This window comes from Colossoma macropomum, unplaced genomic scaffold (genome assembly GCF_904425465.1).
Source record: "Colossoma macropomum unplaced genomic scaffold, Colossoma_macropomum, whole genome shotgun sequence".
In the NCBI taxonomy this organism is placed as follows: Eukaryota; Metazoa; Chordata; class Actinopteri; order Characiformes; family Serrasalmidae; genus Colossoma; species Colossoma macropomum.
The window spans coordinates 30,024,014-30,047,354 of NW_023494790.1; the positions used below are offsets into that span (position 1 = coordinate 30,024,014).

At 37.4% G+C, this 23,341-nt stretch overlaps 1 protein-coding gene and 1 long non-coding RNA gene across 2 annotated transcripts; one reads left to right on the plus strand and one right to left on the minus strand.

The window, feature by feature from the left end:
- Nucleotides 1-2,360: 2,360 nt before the first annotated feature.
- On the minus strand, nucleotides 2,361-12,791 carry LOC118809565. Its single transcript, XM_036573010.1, has 20 exons — nucleotides 12,681-12,791; nucleotides 11,993-12,071; nucleotides 11,674-11,907; nucleotides 10,493-11,026; nucleotides 9,615-9,728; nucleotides 9,285-9,380; nucleotides 9,046-9,097; nucleotides 8,761-8,885; nucleotides 7,899-8,024; nucleotides 7,748-7,792; nucleotides 7,590-7,658; nucleotides 7,380-7,471; nucleotides 6,801-6,929; nucleotides 5,482-5,611; nucleotides 5,163-5,365; nucleotides 4,689-4,801; nucleotides 4,007-4,497; nucleotides 3,733-3,856; nucleotides 2,804-2,906; nucleotides 2,361-2,690 (listed from the first exon to the last, which is right to left on the minus strand). Exons 2-15 carry the CDS (start codon nucleotides 12,026-12,028, stop codon nucleotides 5,261-5,263), a joined length of 1,887 nt encoding a protein of 628 aa, XP_036428903.1. The 5' UTR covers nucleotides 12,029-12,071; nucleotides 12,681-12,791; the 3' UTR covers nucleotides 2,361-2,690; nucleotides 2,804-2,906; nucleotides 3,733-3,856; nucleotides 4,007-4,497; nucleotides 4,689-4,801; nucleotides 5,163-5,260.
- On the plus strand, nucleotides 11,850-17,309 carry LOC118809566. The gene is made up of 3 exons (XR_005007373.1): nucleotides 11,850-11,939; nucleotides 16,470-16,553; nucleotides 16,929-17,309. It is a non-coding gene; the product is annotated as an uncharacterized LOC118809566 (long non-coding RNA).
- The last annotated feature ends 6,032 nt before the right edge of the window (nucleotides 17,310-23,341 follow it).

Below are 23,341 nucleotides of genomic sequence, written 5' to 3' on the forward strand. Positions count from 1 at the left end.
ATGATTAGAGAGGGAGGGGCGACGAGTAAAAAAGGGCGGCTAAATATACTTTAGCAACGTCTGAAACGGAGTTATACGTTCGCTGTTTGAGTGGAGCGACCAGCGATCTGTTCTCCCGTGACCAAGTGCGAGTGACGAGATAAGTGGTGTAACTGTACTGTCCTACAGCGAGCTCACCACTTTCTGTACATTCTAACCAGCTTTAGCAGCGTTAAATCACGTCTGGTCCTCACAACTAAAGTGCTGTTACAGCGCTCGGACAGTCATATTTGAGTGTTGGTGCGTTCACAAGCAACGAAAGTGAAAGGAAGATGTGAGTTACAGCCCTAATTTAAACGAAAGTAAACTTAGGACGCTGTGAGGCATTGGAGAGCGCTATCTTTCCAGGCTAGCTGTTTTTAGCAGCTGGCTAACTTGAAACAGCGCTGTCACTTGCACAACACTTTGGGAAATAAGGATTTCCATTCAACATAAAAACTAAAGTGAATAATTGTGTTAAAATGAATGTAGTTTTAACAATTTGAAATTTAATAAGTGGAAACACAAAAGAAATCTGATCTTTTTGTTTCTTCAAAATTCCATCTGAAAGATAACGACTTCAGTGTCATAGGTGTCAAACGAAAGAGTAGTAAAATAAAAGTATTTTAAAAAGTGCAGCTTTAGCAGCGTTAAATCACGTCTGGTCCTCACAACTAAAGTGCTGTTACAGCGCTCGGACAGTCATATTTGAGTGTTGGTGCGTTCACAAGCAACGAAAGTGAAAGGAAGATGTGAGTTACAGCCCTAATTTAAACGAAAGTAAACTTAGGACGCTGTGACGCATTGGAGAGCGCTATGTTTCCAGGCTAGCTGTTTTAGCAGCTGGCTAACTTGAAACAGCGCTGTCACTCGCACAACACGGCGAATTGATGATACTGTAGTCTGACAAGGAGCCAGCTAGCTTAACGTTTGCTGTTCGTATTAAACTGACGTTGTTGAGAAATTAAACAGTTTAGCACTGTTGTTGGCCACTTGTTTAGCATTTGTAACTGGATAGCCGAGCACTCGTCACCAGACAGCTAAAAATAATCTTTTCTTTCTTAAATTATAACTATTACAAAAACTACGTCCGTGCTTTTCCAGCTGATAAAAACAGCTCACCAGAAACTTTATCCCACTCTCCCAGTGACAAATGGCTCCCATGGCTTCAAACTTGAAAGAAATAATTATTTGAGATAAGGTGGAACGGGAAAACTCGAACAAAAAGCTGATTGTAATCCTCTGTACTACGTTGTGTATGAATTGTGCTCTGTAAATAAACTTTCTTTGCCTTAAACATAAGAAAAACTAAAGTATTTATAGTAGATTTGTGGAGGAAAAACTCGGCTCATATTGCTCTTACTGTAAATGGTGGAACTGTGGAGATGGAAAGCAGTTAGAGACAGCCTGGCTTACACATTTCTAGTGATCTAATGTGGGAAGATCACTCTAAAACCATCATGAAAAAGACGCAACAGTAATTTTGTATTAAAATTGTAATTTTTTGATTTTTGGTCTAGAAAGTTTGAATCAGTACAAACACTTGTGTTCAGAGGTGTTCAGTCTTATCCACAAAGAGCCAGTGTGACTGCAGGTTTTCATTCCAAACAAGCAGATCACCTGATTCCACTAATCAGCTGGTCAGTCTTCGAACAGTTGATCATGTGAGATCCTGTTTTGTTGAAATGAAAACCTGCAACCACATGAGCCCTTTGTGAATAAAACTGAACACTCCTGTTCTAGTCCTGCTTCATCACTGCACTGAAGAGAGTATTCTATCTAAATGCATTACAGTATGGGATCAGCACACAACCAGTTCAGAGTACAAGACTGTAAAGACTGCTCATACTGACTGCCTCTCATCTCCCACCTTTAGACTGTCTTTATAGAATTTGCTGTCTAAACAGAGCACAAAACATCCTGAGGGAAACCACCCATCAGGTAGGAGGAACCACTGACTTCATTCTGCAACAAGGATTAAGGACAGTTTTTAAACTCAGGTTATCAGAATGCTGAACAATGATCAGACATGGCTGCTAATTCAACTCACACTCTAAATAGCAATGCATTTTAATAGGTTGTGTTGGTTGTGTATTTTACTGTTTCTTGCTGTGGTTTAAATTGGGTACACTGTTTAATGTTTATGTGTTTGAGTGGTTATGTATAAAGAGAGGTGCCTGTGAGTAAGATTTTCATTGTTTTAAACACATGGTAGTAAAGTAAAACTAATCATTGCTGAAATGTTATTATTTCTATGTCTGAATAGCGTGAAATTTACTTTGGGAAATAAGGATTTCCATTCAACATAAAAACTAAAGTGAATAATTGCGTTAAAATGAATGTAGTTTTAACAATTAGAAATTTAATAAGTGGAAACACAAAAGAAATCTGATCTTTTTGTTTCTTCAAAATTCCATCTGAAAGATAACGACTTCAGTGTCATAGGTGTCAAACGAAAGAGTAGTAAAATAAAAGTATTTTAAAAAGTGCACCTATCATTTATACAGTTGTTGTTCATTTTAGTTAATTTATTTATTAGAGCTACATCAAGTTATTAAATAAGGTTTTAATCCGACTGAGCTGGAGACTGGGAGGCTTTGCTTTAGCTGTTTTTTTGTTGTCACATTCTTCTTCATCTCTCTTTTTCTCTCCTCTTCTTCTTCAGGCAGGACCTGTCACATACAACATTACCACACTTTAAACATATACATAACACTCCTAAACACCACACTAGCACTGGAGTTATACAGAAGTGGTAAGCATGTGCACCTCCACACCCACACACCTCAGAGCTCTGCTTTGTTCTGCAGGGAGAGCTGTTGTGAGTTCCCATCTACAAGATCAAACTCTCCAGAAACTGCATCCTATCCTTATGTAGCTGTGACAACCTGGAAAAGATATAAAAACAAACATAATGAGTTGTTCATCTCTGGCTCAAATCATGGTTTGTTAGATTTCCTCAAATTTGTAACATTTCCTCATCAAAAGTATTCTCATGAACGTTAAATTAAAATTGGAAATGTCAAAACTGTTCATGCTTATTATATAGAGCTGCAACAACCTGTCAGTGGTAACATGTTCATCCTTTCCCTTATAAGACCTCCCTCAAACAACATTCTCTTTGCGAAGCATTGCCAGTTGATTTTCACTGTCTGTGTTTAACCTCTTGCCCAATTTTTGGGCCTGTACTGTTGTACTTTTGCACTCAGGGAACGATTTGAGGAGGGATGCATAGGGATCTCATCCCTCTGTTAAAAGGGATTCATTGGTCTTCGGAATAATGTGATTAAGTGATACAATTAGATGTTAGTAATCTAAGATCTCTATTATACATATTTTAGTTCTGGCCAGATTTACACACCAAGTTACCTTGGATGTATCTGGAGTACCCCCGCTTCCACCCAGTTGTTTGAATACACCATTACCCTTGATTTAATAGTTAATTAAAGTCCTTTAATTTTTTTTGCAAATATGATGTAACACAGAGCAAGAATAATCCTTGTATTTTAGTGAATGAAACACTGAATTTGGTGCATTTTTCTTTTCCCAATTAATTTTTTAATCAAGGTAATGATGGACTGATTAAGCCATTATGGAAATGGTTGTCAACTCCACAATCACTACTGCCATCACTTTATAATTTGCCCTGGCCTAGACCAAGTTCAGTGTGGCTCATCCATACTAGTCTCAACCTTGAAGAAGCTTGCCACTGACCTGCCTCTCCTCTCCATGCAGTCCATTACGCCAGCAGACATCCTGCACTCTGCTCCATGCATATTGCTGCATCAGACTGGACATGTTGTTTAATGTGAGTGGTGGGCAAGGAGTCATCACATTTCTGAGAGAGAGAGAGAGACAGAAAAATAGAAATTGGCATTGTAGCTATTTCAGCTAGATTTAAAGTTAAAGAATTGGATTAGGTTCATTCTGTTTTTCTCTCCAATATATGATGCAGAACTTTCTGCTGACATCAACCCAATTGCGATACCTGGTGCTGGATCAGCTGTAAACTAGAACTGTAGGCAGCCCACATGTGATGACCAGCTTCAATGGGGCTTCCAGTACTCATCATCATGGGCACAGGCAGAGGTCAGTACACAGGTAGGCAGGCAGACAAGAGAAATCCATAATCTGAAACCAGGAAAACAGAGCAAGGGCCAAAACACGAGGAACAACGGAGAACTGTAAACACTGAGAAAGTTTTAGAAATGCATATGAGAAATGTAAGATGAAGAAGAAAAAGGTGTGTGGAATTTTGTGTAGGCGGAAACAGGATGGAGCTGTAGCTGATGAGTCCCAATGCAGGATGAGAGACTGGGGGTCCGGCTGAGCTGGAGACCATCAGAGCAGAAGACTGGGAGGTAATCAGAGCAGAAGACTGGGAGGTAATCAGAGCAGAAGACTGGAAATCTGGCTGAGCAGCTGTGAAAATTGGGGCCCATCAACATTCAACCTTCAGACACCACACTTTATTTTGTACTGTGGGGAAAAACAAACCAACAGTCGAAATTCCTTATAAGGTTTGGGATGGGTGTAACGAAAGCCATATGTCTATACATTCTGTCCGATGCCTTGAAAGGTTATGAAATGTAGCCAAAAGAGGAGCTGCAGGAATGGGCCATGCCTATCCATGCATGAAAACACTGAATTAATATGATCGCACCCTCTACCTGTGTCTGAGGTTCTTGAACGGTTTTGGCAACGAGGATGGGATTCACCAGCAGCCGGTCATAGGCTGGACATTTTGTGCTCTGGATAAGACATGCGAAGCTCTGGTAAAGACCTGTGTGTAAATGGATGATGGATCAAATAAGTAAATACATAAAGAGACAGTGTAATACCCGCCCCCATTAATGGCCTTTCTCATGGATAAGAATTTTAATACGGCTGAATACTGCAAATATGAAGAAATGGCTCTTGTTACTACTGGGTTCCTGGTATTGCTCATTCTTGTCAATGCAGTGGTAAAAGCCGCAGTGAAAGCCTGTACCTAATGATATTCTCTTTCAACAAGTTCAGACATGTTATTTTTCTTCTGATGTTGACTTTCTTAATTCATCAACCAAGTTTGTTTCTAAGAGAGGGGCTTCAGGAATTGGCCGCTTCTTTCCATGCATGAAAAATTTTAATTAAAATGATCGAACCTTCCACTTATACTTGAGTTTCATCCACAGGAGACTGGGAGGCCATCAAAGAATGAGACTGGGAGTAAGGCCAGCTGAGCAGACTGTGAGGCCTTGCTTTACTTCCTTGTCTTACATTTCGCTTTGCCTTTTTTCACTTTCTCCTCTGGCTTATCATGTTCCCTCTTCTCTCTTCTCCTCTCTTCCTCCTCTTTAGACTGGACCTGTCACAGACAACAATACCTTGCTTTCACTGTAGTCTATCTAACACAACAATTCACCACAATACACACTGGAGTTATACAGAGGTGGTAAGCATGTGCAACACCATCCCACACACCTCAGAGCTCTGGTTTGTTTTGCAGGGAGAGCTGGTGCGAGTTCCTGTCTTCAAAATCAAACTCTCCAGTAACTGCACTCTATGCTCTCCTGTCTCACACTCCTCCAAGACTTTGTGAAGCTGTGACAACCTGGAAAACACAAATAAAACCATAAAGAGTCATGGATTGTTAGATTTTCTCAAATTTGTTATTACCAAATAACAAGGATTCTCATGAAAGTTAAATCAACATTAGGAATGCTTAAACTGTTCAACCCTATTATGTAGAGCTGCAACAACTAATCAACATCACTGACAACACTGATAACAAAAGACTGTTAGCAAGGAATCCATTTATGAATTAGTTATATTGAAGGCGTGCATGACAGAAAAAATAAATATATAAACACCACTTTAAGGTCATCTAAAAAGAGAGTTCCCTATCTGGTGTGTAAAACCGAGCTGACCCACCATGTCAGAATGACTGGGTAAGCATCTTAGAAAAAAAAAAAACATTGATCATGACGAAAGCCACCTCTCCTTGTAAAAAGCTGCCATCCCTCTCTCCACTTATGTTGGAGGAACATTATTGTGTGATATCAAAGAAAATGTCTACTACACATACTTTAATTCCATCCATATTTGAGATTTACTTGCCAAGCTCCCGTGGATGTATTTGGAAAATCCCTACTTCCACCCAGTGGTTAGAAATCATATATAGAATATCATAAGTGATGACTGAGCTGTTTCTGTGTGCTTAGCAATATCAGATATGATTATATAATGTTACCAACCACACAGAACTATTTCATTTATTTTTGCTTTATCATTAGAGGAGAAACCATACGAATAGCAATGCAAAAGTATGCAAAGCTCTTTTAAAATCAACCTGCCTGCATAGTGATTGTACTGCCATATAGGATTTGTTTATGTGTTGTTCCGTTACTCTTTCTGCCCCATTCACACTGAGTAAAACAGCACATTGGAGGGGAACACAGATCTGTTGCTGTGCCGTTGATAAGTCCTTTTGTTTTTTGCAATTATGATTTAGAGAAAAAAATCTTTGTACTGTTGATATATAAAACATTGTGTATAATATTGTGAAATATTAAATTATTAAGACTCTAGTAACTGCAGTTTTTTTAAATGAGTGACTGACTAATCAAAGTCATAATGAGCTGATTCATTTACAAAAACAGATGTCAGTTGCAGCTCTACTCTTATGTGGTATAAATTACGGCACAGAATCACTATATAATTTGCCCTGGCCTAGACCAAGTTCATTGTGTGGCTTCTCCATGCTAGTCTCAGCTTAGGCCTTGATTAAGCTTGACACTGACCTGCCTCTCCTCTCCACGCAGTCCATTACACCAGCAGATATCCTGCACTCTCTGTCTCTCTGTGTGTCTCGCTGCATCAGAGAGGACATGATGTTGACTGAGGATGGTCTGCAAGGGGTCATCACATTACTGACAGATAGAGAGAGAAATATGTCAATTGAAGAAAATATGATTTAAAATGGTAACATTATCTACTGATAGTGTCAAATCTTTAAATATTTCATTAATAAAATAAGACACAAGAGGCCATATGTAACAGTGATTTTGCAGTGGTGATAAACAACAACAAAATACCATAAATCTATTGATGTTATTACTGTGAATAATAGTTGCAGTACATAGTTCTTCTGGTAAGCAAAGTCGTTTCTTAACAGCAGGTTACAGATGTCAAGCAACGTAACGGTTAAAGATCATTCCACAGAATAATGATACAGAACACAACTGATGGGTGTGATCATATGCATGGATCACCCAACTGAATTTTAGAGCTGAAAATATCTATTTAGTAATTTATTCATTATAAATGTTTATATAAGTATTATTTTAATTATTGTTTTAAAGAATGTCTGTGTGTCTCACTAGTTTGGATCTCTTCTGTCCTCAGGAGGTGGGCAGCGGAAAAAGAGGGACTCCTTCACCAGATTGTCCATCGTCCTTCCAGGATGTTTCTTCTGGATCAAAAGAAAAACAATGTGCTCAACATCAAGATCTTTTTTTTATTACAAGCAGCAACATGACCACCACATTTCTATAGATATTAGACAATCTGCATCTGTTCTGAACACCAACCTGGTGGGAGTATCCATAGCCAAAGGATCCGTACGTAAAGATCAGGTCTGCATCCAACTTGCACACCTTCTGAAAATGTAAGAAATCAGTCATACATCTCTTTCTCTTCCACATAGGTTGAAAACAAAATAATATAATATTTCGAAAGCAAGGCTTACTTCGCGTCCAAGCCTCAAATCAATCTGCTGGGTAACTGATGTTTTCTGTTGGAAAAAAAAGAATCATTATGTTGTCATTATCGGTAGTCAGAGACACTGAGTGGCTTAAAAGACAACTTTCTACAGATATGTGAACAAAGGTGTGTCTCACATAAAAGACTTCCTGCAACTTGATGGTGGTGCTGCCGATGAGTTTGGAGGCAGCTGAATCAAAAGCAATCAATTCCACCATCACTGAACTGGACTTCTGGACCCCCAGAGCCTCTTCTTTTTGGATCTGCAACACAAACAGTCAGCAAAGGCAAGAAGGATTTCAATAATTACGGCAAAGCAGTTCTTGTCATCTGTGTAGTTTCTTCTCATCTGTGTAGCTACTTACTCAGCTTGGATGATAACGCAAATTTGAACAAATTATCTTTGGCACAATTACTGTGGTGAATAATATTATTGTGATCTAAATTAAAATAAGAAGGATTGCAGTGCTTAATCCTATAGCTTGACTTTGGTTAATCATTTCTTTGTCTGGCTATAAAGTTTATATAAAAATACACTGTCTTTATTTGTTGTTGTTGCTAGCTGTGTAGCCTGTAAATTGCTAGCTAGCAAGACAGACGAGTAAAGTAATGGAGTTGTATCAGCAGCCTCGTATAACAGATGGAGTAGTTTGCTAATAAAATGGTGTGGTTTTAAAATATTAAGCATATCAAAGTATTTTAATGCTAATTTTGTTTGCTTATTTCCAGGTTTGAAATGGCAACTGCAGATAGCACTGATTTGTGACTTCTGCTGCTGAAGTAAACACTTAAATTCACTCGATCCCTCACCCCTGTGAGCGCTCATCTAATAAAATTCATTTCTGCAAATAGAGTAATGATACATCCCTTAAGATGGCATCGAAAATAATTAGCATCATTTGAGTGATATGCAAATTTAATGTCCAGAGTATCTTTAATTTTAACTTTACTTATTTGTCTGTTTTACACAAGAAGCAGACACTGATAAGTAATACTGACCTGTATGGAGAAGTGTTTAACTTCATTGAAAGTCATGTTGTCTTCAAAGGGCTGCAGCAGGGAGCACTTCACCATTCTCCCCACAGTGATCCTCACCATACATAGCATGCCTTTCTGTATATGAGCTGGTGCAGGGGTCAGGAAAACAGCCAAACCAGAACCAGCACAATTGATCTATGCAGACAAAATCAACTGATTATAGTTTCATAGCTAGATATCGTCACAAACACAAACCCACAGACAAGACACATAAAACAGTGAGACTGGAATAAACTCTAAGGATACTGTTTTTCTTGAAGTCTCTGCAGCTTCGTATGTGTATAGTCAGGACCCCAGTCTGTGGAAGGAAAAAAAGCAAAAAGACACCCATTTGCATCCTTTCCTAATATATTCCCGATTAAGATTACTTTACACTTGATAGCTTCCCATGACGTTGACATTGAGAGAGTCTAGGTGTAAAATGCTGAAATAAAGAGCTAATTAAAAATATTTTAATATATTTGTTAAACTTATAAAAGACAAACCGGAGCTCCGAGTGGCACCAATGGACAAGGTGGGGACTCATCCTTAAGCTCCTTGTCCTCATATTGAACAGGCTGAATTAAGAATTTTTTTCGGAACTGTAGAGCAGAGATAAAAAGGTACACAAACAAAAATATACAGTTTCAGTAAATAAAGTGCTCAATTTGTTTTTTGAATGTGTACAAAAACAAAATTTAACAGTGAAATGATTCATTAAAACTTCTTGACTCAGATACTGTTAATTAAAAAAGGAGCAGATTTCAACCTCAGCTTTCCATTTAAAAAAATCATGTAAATGTATCTTTTTGCATAGTGTGGGAGGAAGTAATTACCTCCATGATGGACTGAACTCTGGAGTGAACACTGGACAGAACACTGGACAGAACACTGGACAGCATTCTCTGCACCACATTTTTCCTAGATGTGCTGGGTGCTGCTGGCTCCATCTGAGAGATTAAGACATGCTTTTGTTTCGTCAAGTGTACATATTATATAATCTAACCACGTTACCTACAAAGTTATTCAACGCAACAAAACAGAATGCGTGAGTTCTGGAACTGCATCTAAACAACCGTCCAGACTTCATCAGCCCCTGAGAAATATGACTTTGTCTTTGTTTAAATATATTTGTTAAAACAGTGATATGATGGCACTTAATAGATACATAAAAAGTATTTATTTTAAAAATTATAGTAGTTACTGAATAATAAGCACAGGGTTTAAAGGGATTAACCCCTTAAATGGCCACGGTCCAAAGTTTTATTACACACTTGTATATCCTAAGAATAGCTCAGCCAGTTTGCACTGAAGCCCTGTAGTTACTGAATAATAGGCCTTAGTATGTAATTAGCCTGGGATTGTCAATCCTTAAGTAAATTGGAGACACTGGGTCTCATTCACCAATATATTCCTAAATTTTTTTCTTTAATTTCTCTTGAGAAAGGTCCTAAGAAAAAGTGTACATCAGATTCATGATGTGTTCTTATAGACTGTTTGCACCTTTGTGCTCTTGAGTGTGCATAGATTCTGTTCTTACCTAAGAACGACTCCCAAATAAGAACAGATTGGCGAATCTACTTGAATACTGCGTAGGTGAGTTTTCAAAAGAAATGATTTTAAGAATGGTTGGTGAATGAGGCTCTCAGTTTTTAACCTTGACCACTCTTCACCCCTGTGTCCTTTTTCTACAGGCCCATGGCTTGAGTCTCACCTGCAGGTTCTCCATCTCGATGAGAACTTCTTTTCCGCTCTCTATTGCCTCCTGACTCTCTCTTCTCTCTTTCAGCTGTTCCTCCTCTGTCTGCTTCTCCATTTCCTGGAGTAGCTGTTCCTGACTCTTGTTCTCCTTCATCACTTCCGGCTTCTCACTGACTGTAGCCATTTTTCTATCATCCTGTTTTTCCCTCTCTTCTTCAATTTCTCTTTTCATCTTCACCATGGTGATGAATATTTCCTTACAGATGATGTCATTTTGTCCATCTAACTCATGTTTCCTCTTTTCCTCCCTCTGTTTTTCTTCCTGTACCATTCTCTCCTTCACTGCCTCCATCTCTCTCTTCCATTCCTCCTCTGTCTGTTTGGTTTTCGAAGTCTTCATCTCTACTCCTGCGATTTTCATCTTCAGTGTCTTCAGCTCTCTTTTCAGCTCTTTCTTTCTCTCTCTGAATTCCTGAATCTCTTTCTCAAGCAGCCTCACTGCCTCTTCCAGATCTCTGATCTCCTTATCGTTCTCCTGCTCCATATTCTGAAATTATTTTGAGGAATTTTAGGAAATAAGGTCAAAGACTGCATGGTTAATTAAACAACAGTATGCAAGAAGAACTTGAAGAAATTTTCACTTTATAATTAGTGTGAGTTTAACTGCTAAGATGATGTGAAATTCTGTTAGCGCTTCAATGTTATTTTAGTGCCAAACTAGCAGTGGTTTACATTCACTTCTCACACAGAGTTTAACACTACTTTAGTCAGTTCTACACAAACATAGATATTTGAAGCAAACTTGCAACAGACAATCCAGTATCATATTCTTTACTTTTGTAAGTTTTACAATGATTTCGTCAGTAAAGTCTAAGTCTTACTATGACTGGAATAGCCTGTTAGCCCATTAGCTTTCTGCTGAGCTGTTCAGCCTAGACCTAAATAAACATTTTGCTTCATATACACACAATTAATGACAGCAAAAAATACTATCACTTCATATTCTTGAAATCTGTAATAAACATACGTGCTTTAGTGCGATCCTGCTGTTGTGAACTTTCGGTGAGACTCACAACAGTGGTTTGAATTCTAATAGAACCCCCTTGTGGAGAATCTGCTAAACACAGCTTTATATTGACCTGCGAATACTCAGTTTATCATTTAAATGATGAACCAATAACTGGGCTGAATTACCTTCCTCTGCCTCTCCTTCTTTCTCTTCTGCATTTTTTCTGTCTTAGTCAGCTCCGTTTTTTTCCTCTCTGTCTGAAGCTGCTGGAGCTGTTCCTGCTCTCTCTGCCTCTCCTGCTTCCTGCCCTTATTGCAGAACAGGGACATTTTGGGGAAGCAGTTGCTCCAGCACCCGCAGGCTGGGGGACTGGGTGGGGGGCTTAGCTCTTGCTCCTGCTTCATCTCCAAAGCTGTTGACTTCACAAAAGAAAAAGGCTGGATTAATTCAGGTGAGCTCCTTCAGAGTTTGATAAATAACTGCTGTGGATTATTAATGTTGTACCTGCTTTGTCTTTCGGTGCTTTCTGCCTCTCTTCATAACTTTTCGCTCTTCTTCTCTTTTCTCATACAATCACTGAAAACTGATTTGGAGAATCAAAAATAAGCAAAACTCTTCAGTGTCATACAAAATAATATACAGTTTTTTTGTCTGAAAATGCAACAATTGCTTCATTATCAGACAGTTGAGTGAGAAATAATTTACTCTCCCAATGAAGCATAAGGCTAGTTTCAAACATATGTACAAACTTCATCTGAAAAAGCTTGGACAAAGAAATTACAACAAATTTGAATGAAACTCATTAATATTTTCAGATTATTAACTTTGTTTAATGTATATTTATTGTTTTCTTCCTTCTCAGCAGTATTTAAAAAGTCTCTCACAAATGATATTTCATTATTTCGCAATAACACACGACCATTATGGAAAAACGAGCAATTATTTGGGGATAGGTCAATATTTTAAGTATACATGTTATCATGTCAACATCTCGAAAAAATAAGTGATTATTTCAAAATACGACATTAAAATTTTCAAAAACTAAGTCAATATTTTGACATACTGCAGTTAGTAAAACCTTTATAATGAAGAATTTGCAGTTCACAAAATTGCAGTTTCAGCATTGCATTCGTTCTAGAGAACTTAAGACTATATGCTGTGAACAAACCTGCATACATAGAATCAGACTGACCTGTTTGTGCTGTTATCGTTGTAACGACGCGCTTCTGAAGAGAAAAACACTGTTTTTCTGGAATGTCAGCTGGTAGCTCTGAGTATGATGTCACAGTGGAGAAGCTCTATGGCGTCGCCATTTCACGTGACTCTTTGCTGCCGCTGCTCAGTGTTGGCGGGGTTCCAAACTGGGCGGATTTTGGTTGGTTTATAAAAAAGTGGACAACAATGTTTTTTCATGATATTGTGGGATTTTTATTCAATATTGTAAAACGAATAAACGGCTTTGCTGAGCAATAAAGCTGAAACTTGAATAGGCCAACTCTTCTCACCCAATCAGCTATCAAAAATTTGGCTGAGCTGTTTTCACTCCTGTTGAGAGGGGGCCGCTGACACGCCCATCAGGGTCGGTCACAGTTTCAAAGGCAGGACATGGCGGGGATTATCCGGTTCGCTTGGCATTAATAACTGTACATATTTCTGATACTGGGTAAAGTTGGAATGGGGTGTGATCTGATCTGTTAGTTATTTGCGTGGGATCATATACAATACATTTAAACTAAACAACGCTAATAGACTGAAAAACCTTCAATGGTTTTATTTTATTGAAATGAATTGTTTCTGTGTCCAGACAATTTTCTGATCACGTTTGAGACTCTAAATTACATAAAAGCGTTTGATTCTTTGTACCAGTAGCAATAAACACAAAAGAATGACAGCGCCATCTAGCGACCACTGAAATAATAATCTATTTTCAAAAACATCGGCCTAACTTAAGATAATGATGATTAGTCCAGTTATTTCTACAAAATAAAAGTCAAGATAACAATGTTTATTTAATAAGACCATATGTAGCCAAACTGGCTTTAAATAAATGTGTTTATGCAGGACAGATTCCTTCTTCACAGGTGGGTTCACTGACTCCCCCCTCACAAAAAACAGTGCAAAAACTACAGCTAGAGACTTCTTTACTACTGTAATAATTATATCTTAAACATGAACCTATTGTTATTTTTCACTGCATTAATGATTGTTTGCATTTATTTCCAAGCATATCTTTTTGCGTCTTTTTGTCTCTAAATTCCTTTATGTGGACGTTTGCTTTGACGTTTTGAAAGTCTGTTGAGCCTCTTTTGGTAAAAATGCAGCTTTTTATCAACTCTGACATTTCTTAAATGTGTGTTTGTTGTCACTTTTACAGCGACATCTTTTCTATATCCCAGACTTCAAGTTTAAAACATGTCCACAGAAAACGATAGCGCGCTGCTAATGAACTGAAAACTGGTTTGAGGTAAAGATGGAAATTCTGGTCAAGTTACTGGTTAAAATGAAAAAGAAGCATGATTGATCCGTTGCAGAAGTGGTGGAGAACTGCAAACACCAGCACCTTCCACCTCAGTCGTTTAGCTCAGAACCGCCACAAGAGGGCAGCACAGTTCAGCATAAAAACAGCTTGAGCAGAGCCAAAGAAACAGCACTGCACAGTGCAAAATTCAACCAATGGACTTTTTGGAAGTTTGAGTCTTAACAGAAATGTGTGGTTAAAGAAATACAAAGATTATCTTAACACCGTGATTGTTTTTCTATTTTAATTTAAAACGACATGAATAAATTAATAACACCCTTTCCAAACTTTAATATAGTAAATAAACACAGGAAAACACGTCCTCTTAAACTTTCCATCATAACTCTAGAGCTATTAATAATCTACCAGTCATCAGCTTCACAGCTGACAGATTAGTGCAACTGGGGGCTACTAGAGGGGGTCCTCAAGGACCCTGAAAAGAAGGACTGCTACAGTCATGTGACTGACTGCACCATTTATGACAAACATGCGCTTGTCTTGAAGAAGAATTCTTGAGTCAGAACTGTTGAAAGCAGTGGTGATATGAACAAGGGGCCGTTTTACAGAAACGTCCTATCTTTTTGTCTTAACTTAAGATCTGACAGGTCAAGATAAGATTTTTCACAAATTCATAACTGTTTTTACTAGTACAAACTTAATTTCAAAAGATCTTTAATGCAGTTTCTAAGTAAAAACTACAATTCCAGATATATACTATGCAATTATTATTAGTCATGATCTTTAGTCATCAAATATTCATATCTATAAAGCTATTTTGACTAGCCATATTACCAGGATGACATATCCATAAGTAAATTTTGTCTTGTCATACGTTACCATTGATTTACATGGAATTTCATTGTCTTATCTATAATTACATTTTTAGTAGTAAAAAATACAATTACAGATATTTACAATGACATTTGTACTAGTAGAAATTCTAATCACAGATATCTACACTTTAATTTTGGCCAGAATACAATCCAGCTCCACATTTCCATAATTTCATTTTGACTAGTAGAAATACTAATTCAAGATATGTTTAATTTAGTTAGGAATTGTTATAATATGCCCCTGTGTCTGTGTGAGTTTCCTCTGGTACTCTGGTTTCCTCCCACAGTCCAAAGACACGCAGTCAGGCCAGTTGGACACGCTAAACTGCCCCAAGGTGTGAGTGTGTGTGAATGTGTATGTCTGTCTGTCTGCCCTGCGATGGCCTGCCCACCTGTCCAGGGTGTACAATTCATCTAGAGTGGATGCTCGCAGAATTCTTTCTGTGGTGAAGAAAACCTCACTTCACAGCATCTAATCAAGTCAAGGTCATTCTAGAGGAGGTTGGCGTATCATTGTCAAAGTCTACAATAAAGAGAGATATTTGTCAATGTAAACACAGAGGGTTTACCTGAAAGTGCAAATTAGAGGTAATACTCAAGAACAGATAGGTCAGATTAGACTTAGCTGGAAATCATCTAAAAACCCTGCCTGGTACTGGAACAAGATTATTTGGACAGATGAAACCAAACCATTTTTTGTGTGTGTGTGTGTGTGTGTGTGTGTGTGGAGTTTGGGGTATATCGCATAACAGACATTATATATTTTTTATCCTTATAATACTCTCTGTCATTTGAAAAAATAAAGCTAATACAAATAAGTGCATTATTAAGTGCAAATAGAACAAATACATTTTTGGCCATTTTCAGACACCGTAAAAATATATTTCATAAATACATTTCGAAAATGTATTTCATAAGTACATTTAAAAAGCACCCAAACTCCAACAAAACTTTACTTTATTCAGGTAAAACAGACTGGCTGATACCTATGTTGACTAAAGAAGCTTAGCTGGCTGATGGACACTTGTAATAAAACATATACTACAGTTTTCCAGTTTAATACATAGCCACCTGTTTGAACAAAGTCATAAAAAATAATAAACACCATACCTGTTTATCTAGGATTAGCAGCTCCCTCAGTCTGAAGCTGAGTTGTGAAAGTGGAGATCTCACCGGTTTCGTGTTCAGCAGCTGATCATAACACTGTTTTCTTTAGTTCATTCATAAACGAATGAAGATGACAGTTTTGATAAAGTCTGCTCCAGGTGTATGCTGGTAAAATTCTCCTCTTTCCTTCTCCTCTAAACAGGACACCGCTGTAGTGATTTTGCAGCTGGGAGCTGCTCTGTGTTGCTGTGATTTTCTCTGTTTTTTCATTGGCTTTCAGAACTGAATCTTTTCAATTTAACCACATCTTATTGTAATTGTTTTATAAGCTGATACATGCAAAATGTATTTTTACTCTGTAACATTATTAAAAAATTAAAGTAGCAAAGTAAAAGTTTTCATTAATAATCTACTCAAGAAAAGTGGTTTGATTCAATTTTACTACAAAAAGTACCCTTACAGGCAAAACTGTACTCAAGTACAGTAACGAAAGTAAATGTAGTTCATTACTTTCCACCTCTAGAGATGTTTGATTGACCAGTGTCATGAAGACTACCTTCTGTGATCCATGACGGATGGAGAGCTGGTGTCTCGCATGAGGAGTGATGTGGGTAGGCCCCAGCATGCACACTGCTGAGATGAAGAGACACTTGTTCTCATGCTTGGTAATAGGGACATCTGTTATCACTCCCACCACTCATAGGTGTCATGTAGACTGCCATGGAATGGATGGTCCCATTTTATCTTGAACCCATTGACTCAAGATTGGAGATTGTACCCACTTACATATCCTTTTCCTTTTATGTAAAATGATTTAATCATCTTAAGAATGCTAATCATTTTAATAAATATCAAATATCAATTCAGACACACCTAATCATGTTCTAGTCACATGCAAGCTAAGTATATGAGATCTCTTTGCTATATTGTTGTGTCATGATGACCACCTATCAGACCTTGGAGGTTATTTTGTGTTTTTCAGGAGGCGTGATATTCAGAGTGTTCCTGTTGAAGGACTGCAAGACAACAAACTATCTGAATGACGTAATGGTGACCTCTCGTCAGTATGACCTGCACATGCCTGTTCTACATGACATAAAGTCGCATACAGACCAGAAGACTAAAAGTCATCTATGTTTTCCATTACTTCTTTTCAGAGATTTTACCAGATTCAGAACTTTATGAAATTTAAGCTGTCCACTTTGACAGAAGCTAAGTATAGCTTCACTGTCCAGTGTCACCCAGAGAAGGATTGGGTCCTCCTTTTGAGTCATGGTTCAAGGTTTCTGTTGCCATGGGCTTGTGCATTGTATCACATAATACCTGTACTTTGTATGCCATTTTGAACACTGTTTGTGGGAGTCTATCCATGCCATGAAGATTTTTGATCCCATATTGTCTTAAAGCAGGGAGCAAAGGGAAGTAGATCGCTCATAGTCAAATCTGAATCTTTTTAATATAGTATATTTTGCTTAAGAATACATTCATAACACCTATTTTTTGGCCTTTGTGTCTCTGTGAGGCTCTTGACCTTGAGAAGGATGCTATGACATGAGATAGTGACTTGTTTATGCCAATCTCCAATCTATCCTACCAGACATGGCGGCAACAGGCGTTGGAATTGGGTTTTCCCAACATCGTACAACAGGGTCAAAGGTGACTATATTTAGGGTTTTGGGCCTGAACGAGTGTGACTCTTGCTGACATCATTAAGATGCACGTAATGGATACTATCTTTGTTGACTAAGTCTCAACAATGACACTGTGTTCAGTTTTATTTCTGAACCCAAGTCTGCTTTATAATAGTTTTGATTGGTAATGATGAATCAGCAATTGTATATGTAGATTGAATATTTTACATAGAATTTGCATAAAGGTATAACTGCTTTGTTGAAGTCTGTGTTAGGCAGGGAAGACACCAGCAGGTGCTCTCATCCCCACCTCTTTCCTTCTTTCTTTCTTTCTTTCTTTCTTTCTCTCTTAAGTTTAAGCTGATTTCTTTCTTTTAGCTTTTGTCTTAGTTAAGCTTAGTTAATTATTTTTCTTTATTTTCTCAAGCATGATTTGAGTCAATGGGTTCTCTGTTCTTTTACTACTTACAGAGTCAAACACATTCAGAATATTTTCTGTGGTAATTGACCATACAGATGCAGAGATTAAATTGAAAAACACTGAAATGTTCCTTTAATTCATATTATAATACATGTTATTTTATGTATACATGATATTACAGCACATGATTTCTATGGGAGTTTTCTGAAAGTGGACTACAAACTGTGTCACTAATGCATCACAGCACTGAGCCAAGGGGTTTGTAGTTCAACTAAACATAATTTTTCACTGTTATATGGTTGATCTAGTTCTGCCTTTAAGTCATTTTGAATCCATTGTAAGAAATTTCCCTATGCCTAAATGGATGGCAATTCAAAATGTTTAGCAAATGGCATAGGTTTATAATCTCTTTCTCCAAAAGGACTTGAAGTTATCTCCTCTTTTTTCTTTAGCTGATTTATCAAAGCCTTGTGACTCAGACACTGAACACGTTATTGAACTGTTCACCTATGAGAGCCAGCTCTAATTAACTCATCAGCACAGCCCAAATTGTGAAGGTGTGAGTTGGATGCAAGCGCCAGCACAGGGACACTGATGTAACTGAAGCTTTCAGCACTCAAACAAACTCACACTGAACTGCATTCACTTCATTACCAGGGTGTGTGGAGCCTTAGCCTGCAAAGAGCTTTAACTTTTTATTGGAAGCTTCTAGATTTCTTGTACCATTTGTATTACAAATTTTACATACTGGTGACCAAACATACTGGATTTATTTTCGATATTTGTGTAGATTATGAAAAAAAGTTGTCCCAGTGGAGTCATTGGAGTTTGTATACCATATCATTAAAAATCAGCTTGAATATGTTTCTTTCAAAATAAGTGAAACTTTTCACTTCGTATTACACACTTATTCTATTATTATTTTCATGGCTCTTTTTTAAGAGTTTCGTAAGACCTTCAGTGTGTGCCAAAAAAAAAAAAAACACCCACAGCTGTGCACAGAGGAAGTGCTTCTACATTGTATACCATAATCAGGAAGAAGTCTCTGCTTTCTCATTTTCAACAGACATTACAACACATGTCATTACAACAGACATGGCTCATGTTTTCATGTCACTGCTGAAACACAAGAGTTTTAGTCCATAGGCAGAGCCTCTGTCCCTCATGTCCACATGGTGAGCAAAAGTCTGAAGATCAGTGTGTAACATTAAGAACTGTCACACCTGAAACACATATTGTTGGCAATTAAGTAAACATGTTTGTATTTTATTGAAAAATATTATGATTTTATATGTGCACAACTATTCAAAGCTCTGTTTGCTAGTGATGTAATGAGTTCTGCTCAAAATGCTCCAAAATTGTCACTACCAAACCAGTAACTACTAGAACATTTGATAACGTATTGCTAGTGTTATGATAGTGACAAAATGGAATGTTCAATCATTTCTTTAAAAAAAAAATGAACAGAATTAAGGTATAGAGTCATTTAAAGCAAAAGGATTTTAGTCTAAAGTCCAAGTCAGGTAAAAGTATGAAATTAGTTTTTCAACTGTTTTTCTCTTTTTTAAATAATCATATCAATAATATTCTTCAGGTTTTTAAGTGCTAATCAATAATCTGTGTCATTAAAATGAAATGTCCATCAGTGTATTAGCATTTTAAGTTGCAAGTTCAAAGAGCAACTTAACAAGGTTTGCTTGAAATATTATCAAATTATTGCTGAATTTGTGACATTTATTTAGTAATAATCCAACACAAAACACTAATTTTACTTACAAAAAGTACTACAAATACATCTTAAGTGAACAGTCTGTTTATATGGCTAATGAACACTGTTAACTGACTTAGTTAGTTAATTTTACATGAGCGTTCTCCCTTCTGTTTCTGCTGATGTTTTATCTGTTAGTTCTGTATTTCCTATTTATTTTATAGCTCTTGTCCTCCTTCAGTTAAATTAAGCCCTGTATCTGTACACATTAAAAGATAGAAATGGTCAGAATCATGGAAAACTAAATTTTAAATCAAAGAGTGTGATGTAGTATATAAACATTGTTAAAGCTCCAAAACATTGCGTTCACTTCCTAGTCTATAGAAGTCCATAATAGGAAATATGCCACAAAATCAGACCTGTTAGGAATTAACTGTTGTGATGTTACGAGAACTGTTACATTTACATATATCCATCTGCTTAGCCTATAGCAGCTGTTTGCATCACTTGGTAATTATTATTATTATTATTATTATTATTATTAATATAATTATTATTATCATAAAGTGCTTTACAGACAGGTGATAAAATATAGTTATACAAGAAATCATTAGTATTTATTTAGAATCAGAAGAAAATGAAAAAGATAAATAAAAATAGCACGAGACGTAGAGAATAGAAATAAATAGCACGAGACGTAGAGTTTTAATTAAATGCTAAGTTAAAGATATACGTTTTTAGATGCTTCTTAAAAGTGAGCACTGAGCTTGACTGTCTAATAAAAGGTGGAATTGAGTTCCACAGTTTAGAAGCATAATAACTGAAAGAGGCCTCTCCATGTTTTCTGTATTTTACAGAGGGTATTTATAGAAGACCACTACCTGCAGATCTTAGATTGCGTGCCGGAACATAAACAGACAGACACTCTGTGATGTAAGCAGGTGCTAGGTTATTTTGAGCTTTAAAAACTAGTAGTAGAACCTTGAAATCTATCCTGAATGATGCAGGCAGCCAGTGCAGTTCTTTCAAAATGAAAGTGATATGATCTCTCTTTTTTGTTTTTGTTAGGATGCGCGCTGCTGCATTTTGTACAAGTTGTAAGGGATGTGTAGTTTTCTTAGGAAGTCCGGCAAGAAGAGCATTACAGTAATCAAGTCTACTTGTAACAAATGCATGAACAAGTTTCTCTGCGTCACTCTGAGATAGAAAGGCAGAACTCTTAAATGATAAAAAGCTACTTTAGTGACCGTGTTTACATGTGGGGTAAGAAATATCTGACACACAGCTGGTTAGTCTGTCTACAGAGTCTTGATCTTCAGAAAGAATAGAAATGTATAGCTGGGTGTCATCAGCACAGCTATGAAAATTTATATTATGCTTCCTTATGACATCACCTAGAGGCAGCATGAACAAAGAGAAAAGCAAAGGCCCTAAAACGAAACCTTGAGAAATGGCAAATATTTTTGATGAATGATTTACAAGTGGGGCGGCACAGTGGCGCAGTGGGTAGCGCTGTCGCCTCACAGCAAGAATGGCCTGGGTTCGATTCCCGGCTGGGTGACCAGGGTCATTTCTGTGTGGAGTTTGCCTGTTCTCCCCGTGTCTGCGTGGGTTTCCTCCGGGTACTCCGGTTTCCTCCCACAGTCCAAAAACAAGCAGTCAGGCTGATTGGACATGCTGAATTGCCCTTAGGTGTGAGTGAGTGTGTGAATTTGTATGTATGTCTGTCTGTCTGCCCTGCGATGGACTGGCGACCTGTCCAGGGTGTATCCTGCCTTCCGCCCAATGACAGCTGGGATAGGCTCCAGCACCCCACCGTGACCCAGAAGGATAAGCGGTTTAGATGATGGATGGATGGATGGATGGATTTCCAAGTAAAACCATGAACTGCCTATAACTTAAATATGATTTAAACCATTCTAAAACTGTGCGCGAGAGACCGACCCAGTATTCAAGACGCTGGATTAAAATTTTGTGGTCAACAGTATCAAAAGCTGCACTAACATCTAATAAAACCAAAATAGAAGGATTTTGTGCATCAGCGCTGAGTCTAAGGTCATTTATAACACACAATCAATGCTGTCTCTGTACTATGGTTAGAACGAAAACCTGACTGAAACTTCTCATATAAATTGTTTGATATTAGATACACATTAGTTGTTTGAAAACAATGTTTTTTAAGACTTTACTTAGAAAAGGTAGGTTTGAAATTGGTCTAAAATGATTTAGTACAGAAGGATCCATGCTACTCTTTTTTAGGAGAGGCTTCACCAAGGCAGTTTTAAAAGCGTCTGAAAAAACAGAGTAGGAACAGGGTCAAGATCACATGTGGATGAACTTAGTTTGTTTAAAATAGTTGTAAGCTCCTGATAGTTGATAACAGAGAAAGATGTCATTACTGATGTAGGTGGCTTATCAGGAACATTATTGGAGCTTGTTTTAGTCAGCTGAGCTACACCCTGTCGTATCAGGTCTATTTTATTTTGAAAATGAATTGCGAACTCTTCACAGTTTTTAGAAGATAAATCACTATGAGACACACTAGCAGACAAGTTAGGGTTAATTAGTCGGCCTATGGTGGAAAAAAGGATTTGGGTATTATCTTTGTGTCTATTAATTACACTGGAGAGGTATGACTGTCTAGATATTTTCATAGCATTATTATAGACTGAGATCTGATCTTTAAGAATATCATAATGTACCTACAGTTTAGTTTTCCTCCATAAGCGCTCTGATTTAGCACTTAGATCAGAGACTAGATCATTACAGGATGGAGTCAGATTTGTGTTCGCTGAACCACTATAAATGGTTTTAAACTTCTCAACTGTTTCTGAGTCAATGCGACTTTTTTTAAAGTAACTTTCAGGTACTTTCTTCTTCTAAATTGATTTGAAAGAAAATACAGAGATGATCTGATATGAATACATTAGAGATTTGGGACACATTTGTATTTAAACCTTTAGTGATGACCAGATCCAGGATGTGACCTAGCTTGTGGGTAGAGCTGCCCATGTGCTGCTTCAAATCAAATGTCTCTAGAAGTCTAATGAATTCTAATGCATTACTATCTGAAAAATTATCGATATGCAAGTTAAAGTCCTCAGAGAGAAGAATCTTATTGTAGTTTGTGGATGCTTTGGAGGTCTGTATATTGCAATTATTAACACAGGTGTATCATTAAAAAGGTAGATTGCAATATACTCAAAAGACATGAATTCACCAATAGTAGTACTTTCCAGTGTTTTTCTGTGTATTTCCAGTGTTCACAGATGTAAGACTGACATCGTCCTCCATTTTGCCTTTAAAGTGATGTTCTCACATTCTGATTTTAAACTTAGATCCAATAATTTAACAATAACAGAAAGACTATGTTGATTAGCCAGGCTTGCTAGTTAGCTGATTTAGCTATACTGCTTTGAGCAGACATGAGAGTGATGGGCTTAATTAATAACACAGTCTTTAATCAAGATGATACCCCTTTCCTCTTATTAGGAAATGGGTCCACTTTCCCTCCCAAACTTTTGGGATATAGAGTATACAAATGGGCTACCCCACACACTGCACTGCAGCGTACTATGAAGTTCTGAAAGGTACGCTCAATTGGGCACTTGCTGTTTACTGGAAATATTTATCAA

Bases quoted from the DNA above. Each gene is read 5' to 3' on its own strand.
- LOC118809565 (XM_036573010.1), bottom strand. From the start codon at position 12,028: ATGAAGAGAGGCAGAAAGCACCGAAAGACAAAGCAG. The intron at 8,025-8,760 runs GTCAGTATTACT...TTTGTGTTGCAG, and splicing joins TTAAACACTTCTCCATACAG to ATCCAAAAAGAAGAGGCTCT. The intron at 7,472-7,589 runs GTTGGTGTTCAG...CTTTTGATCCAG, and splicing joins GCTATGGATACTCCCACCAG to AAGAAACATCCTGGAAGGAC.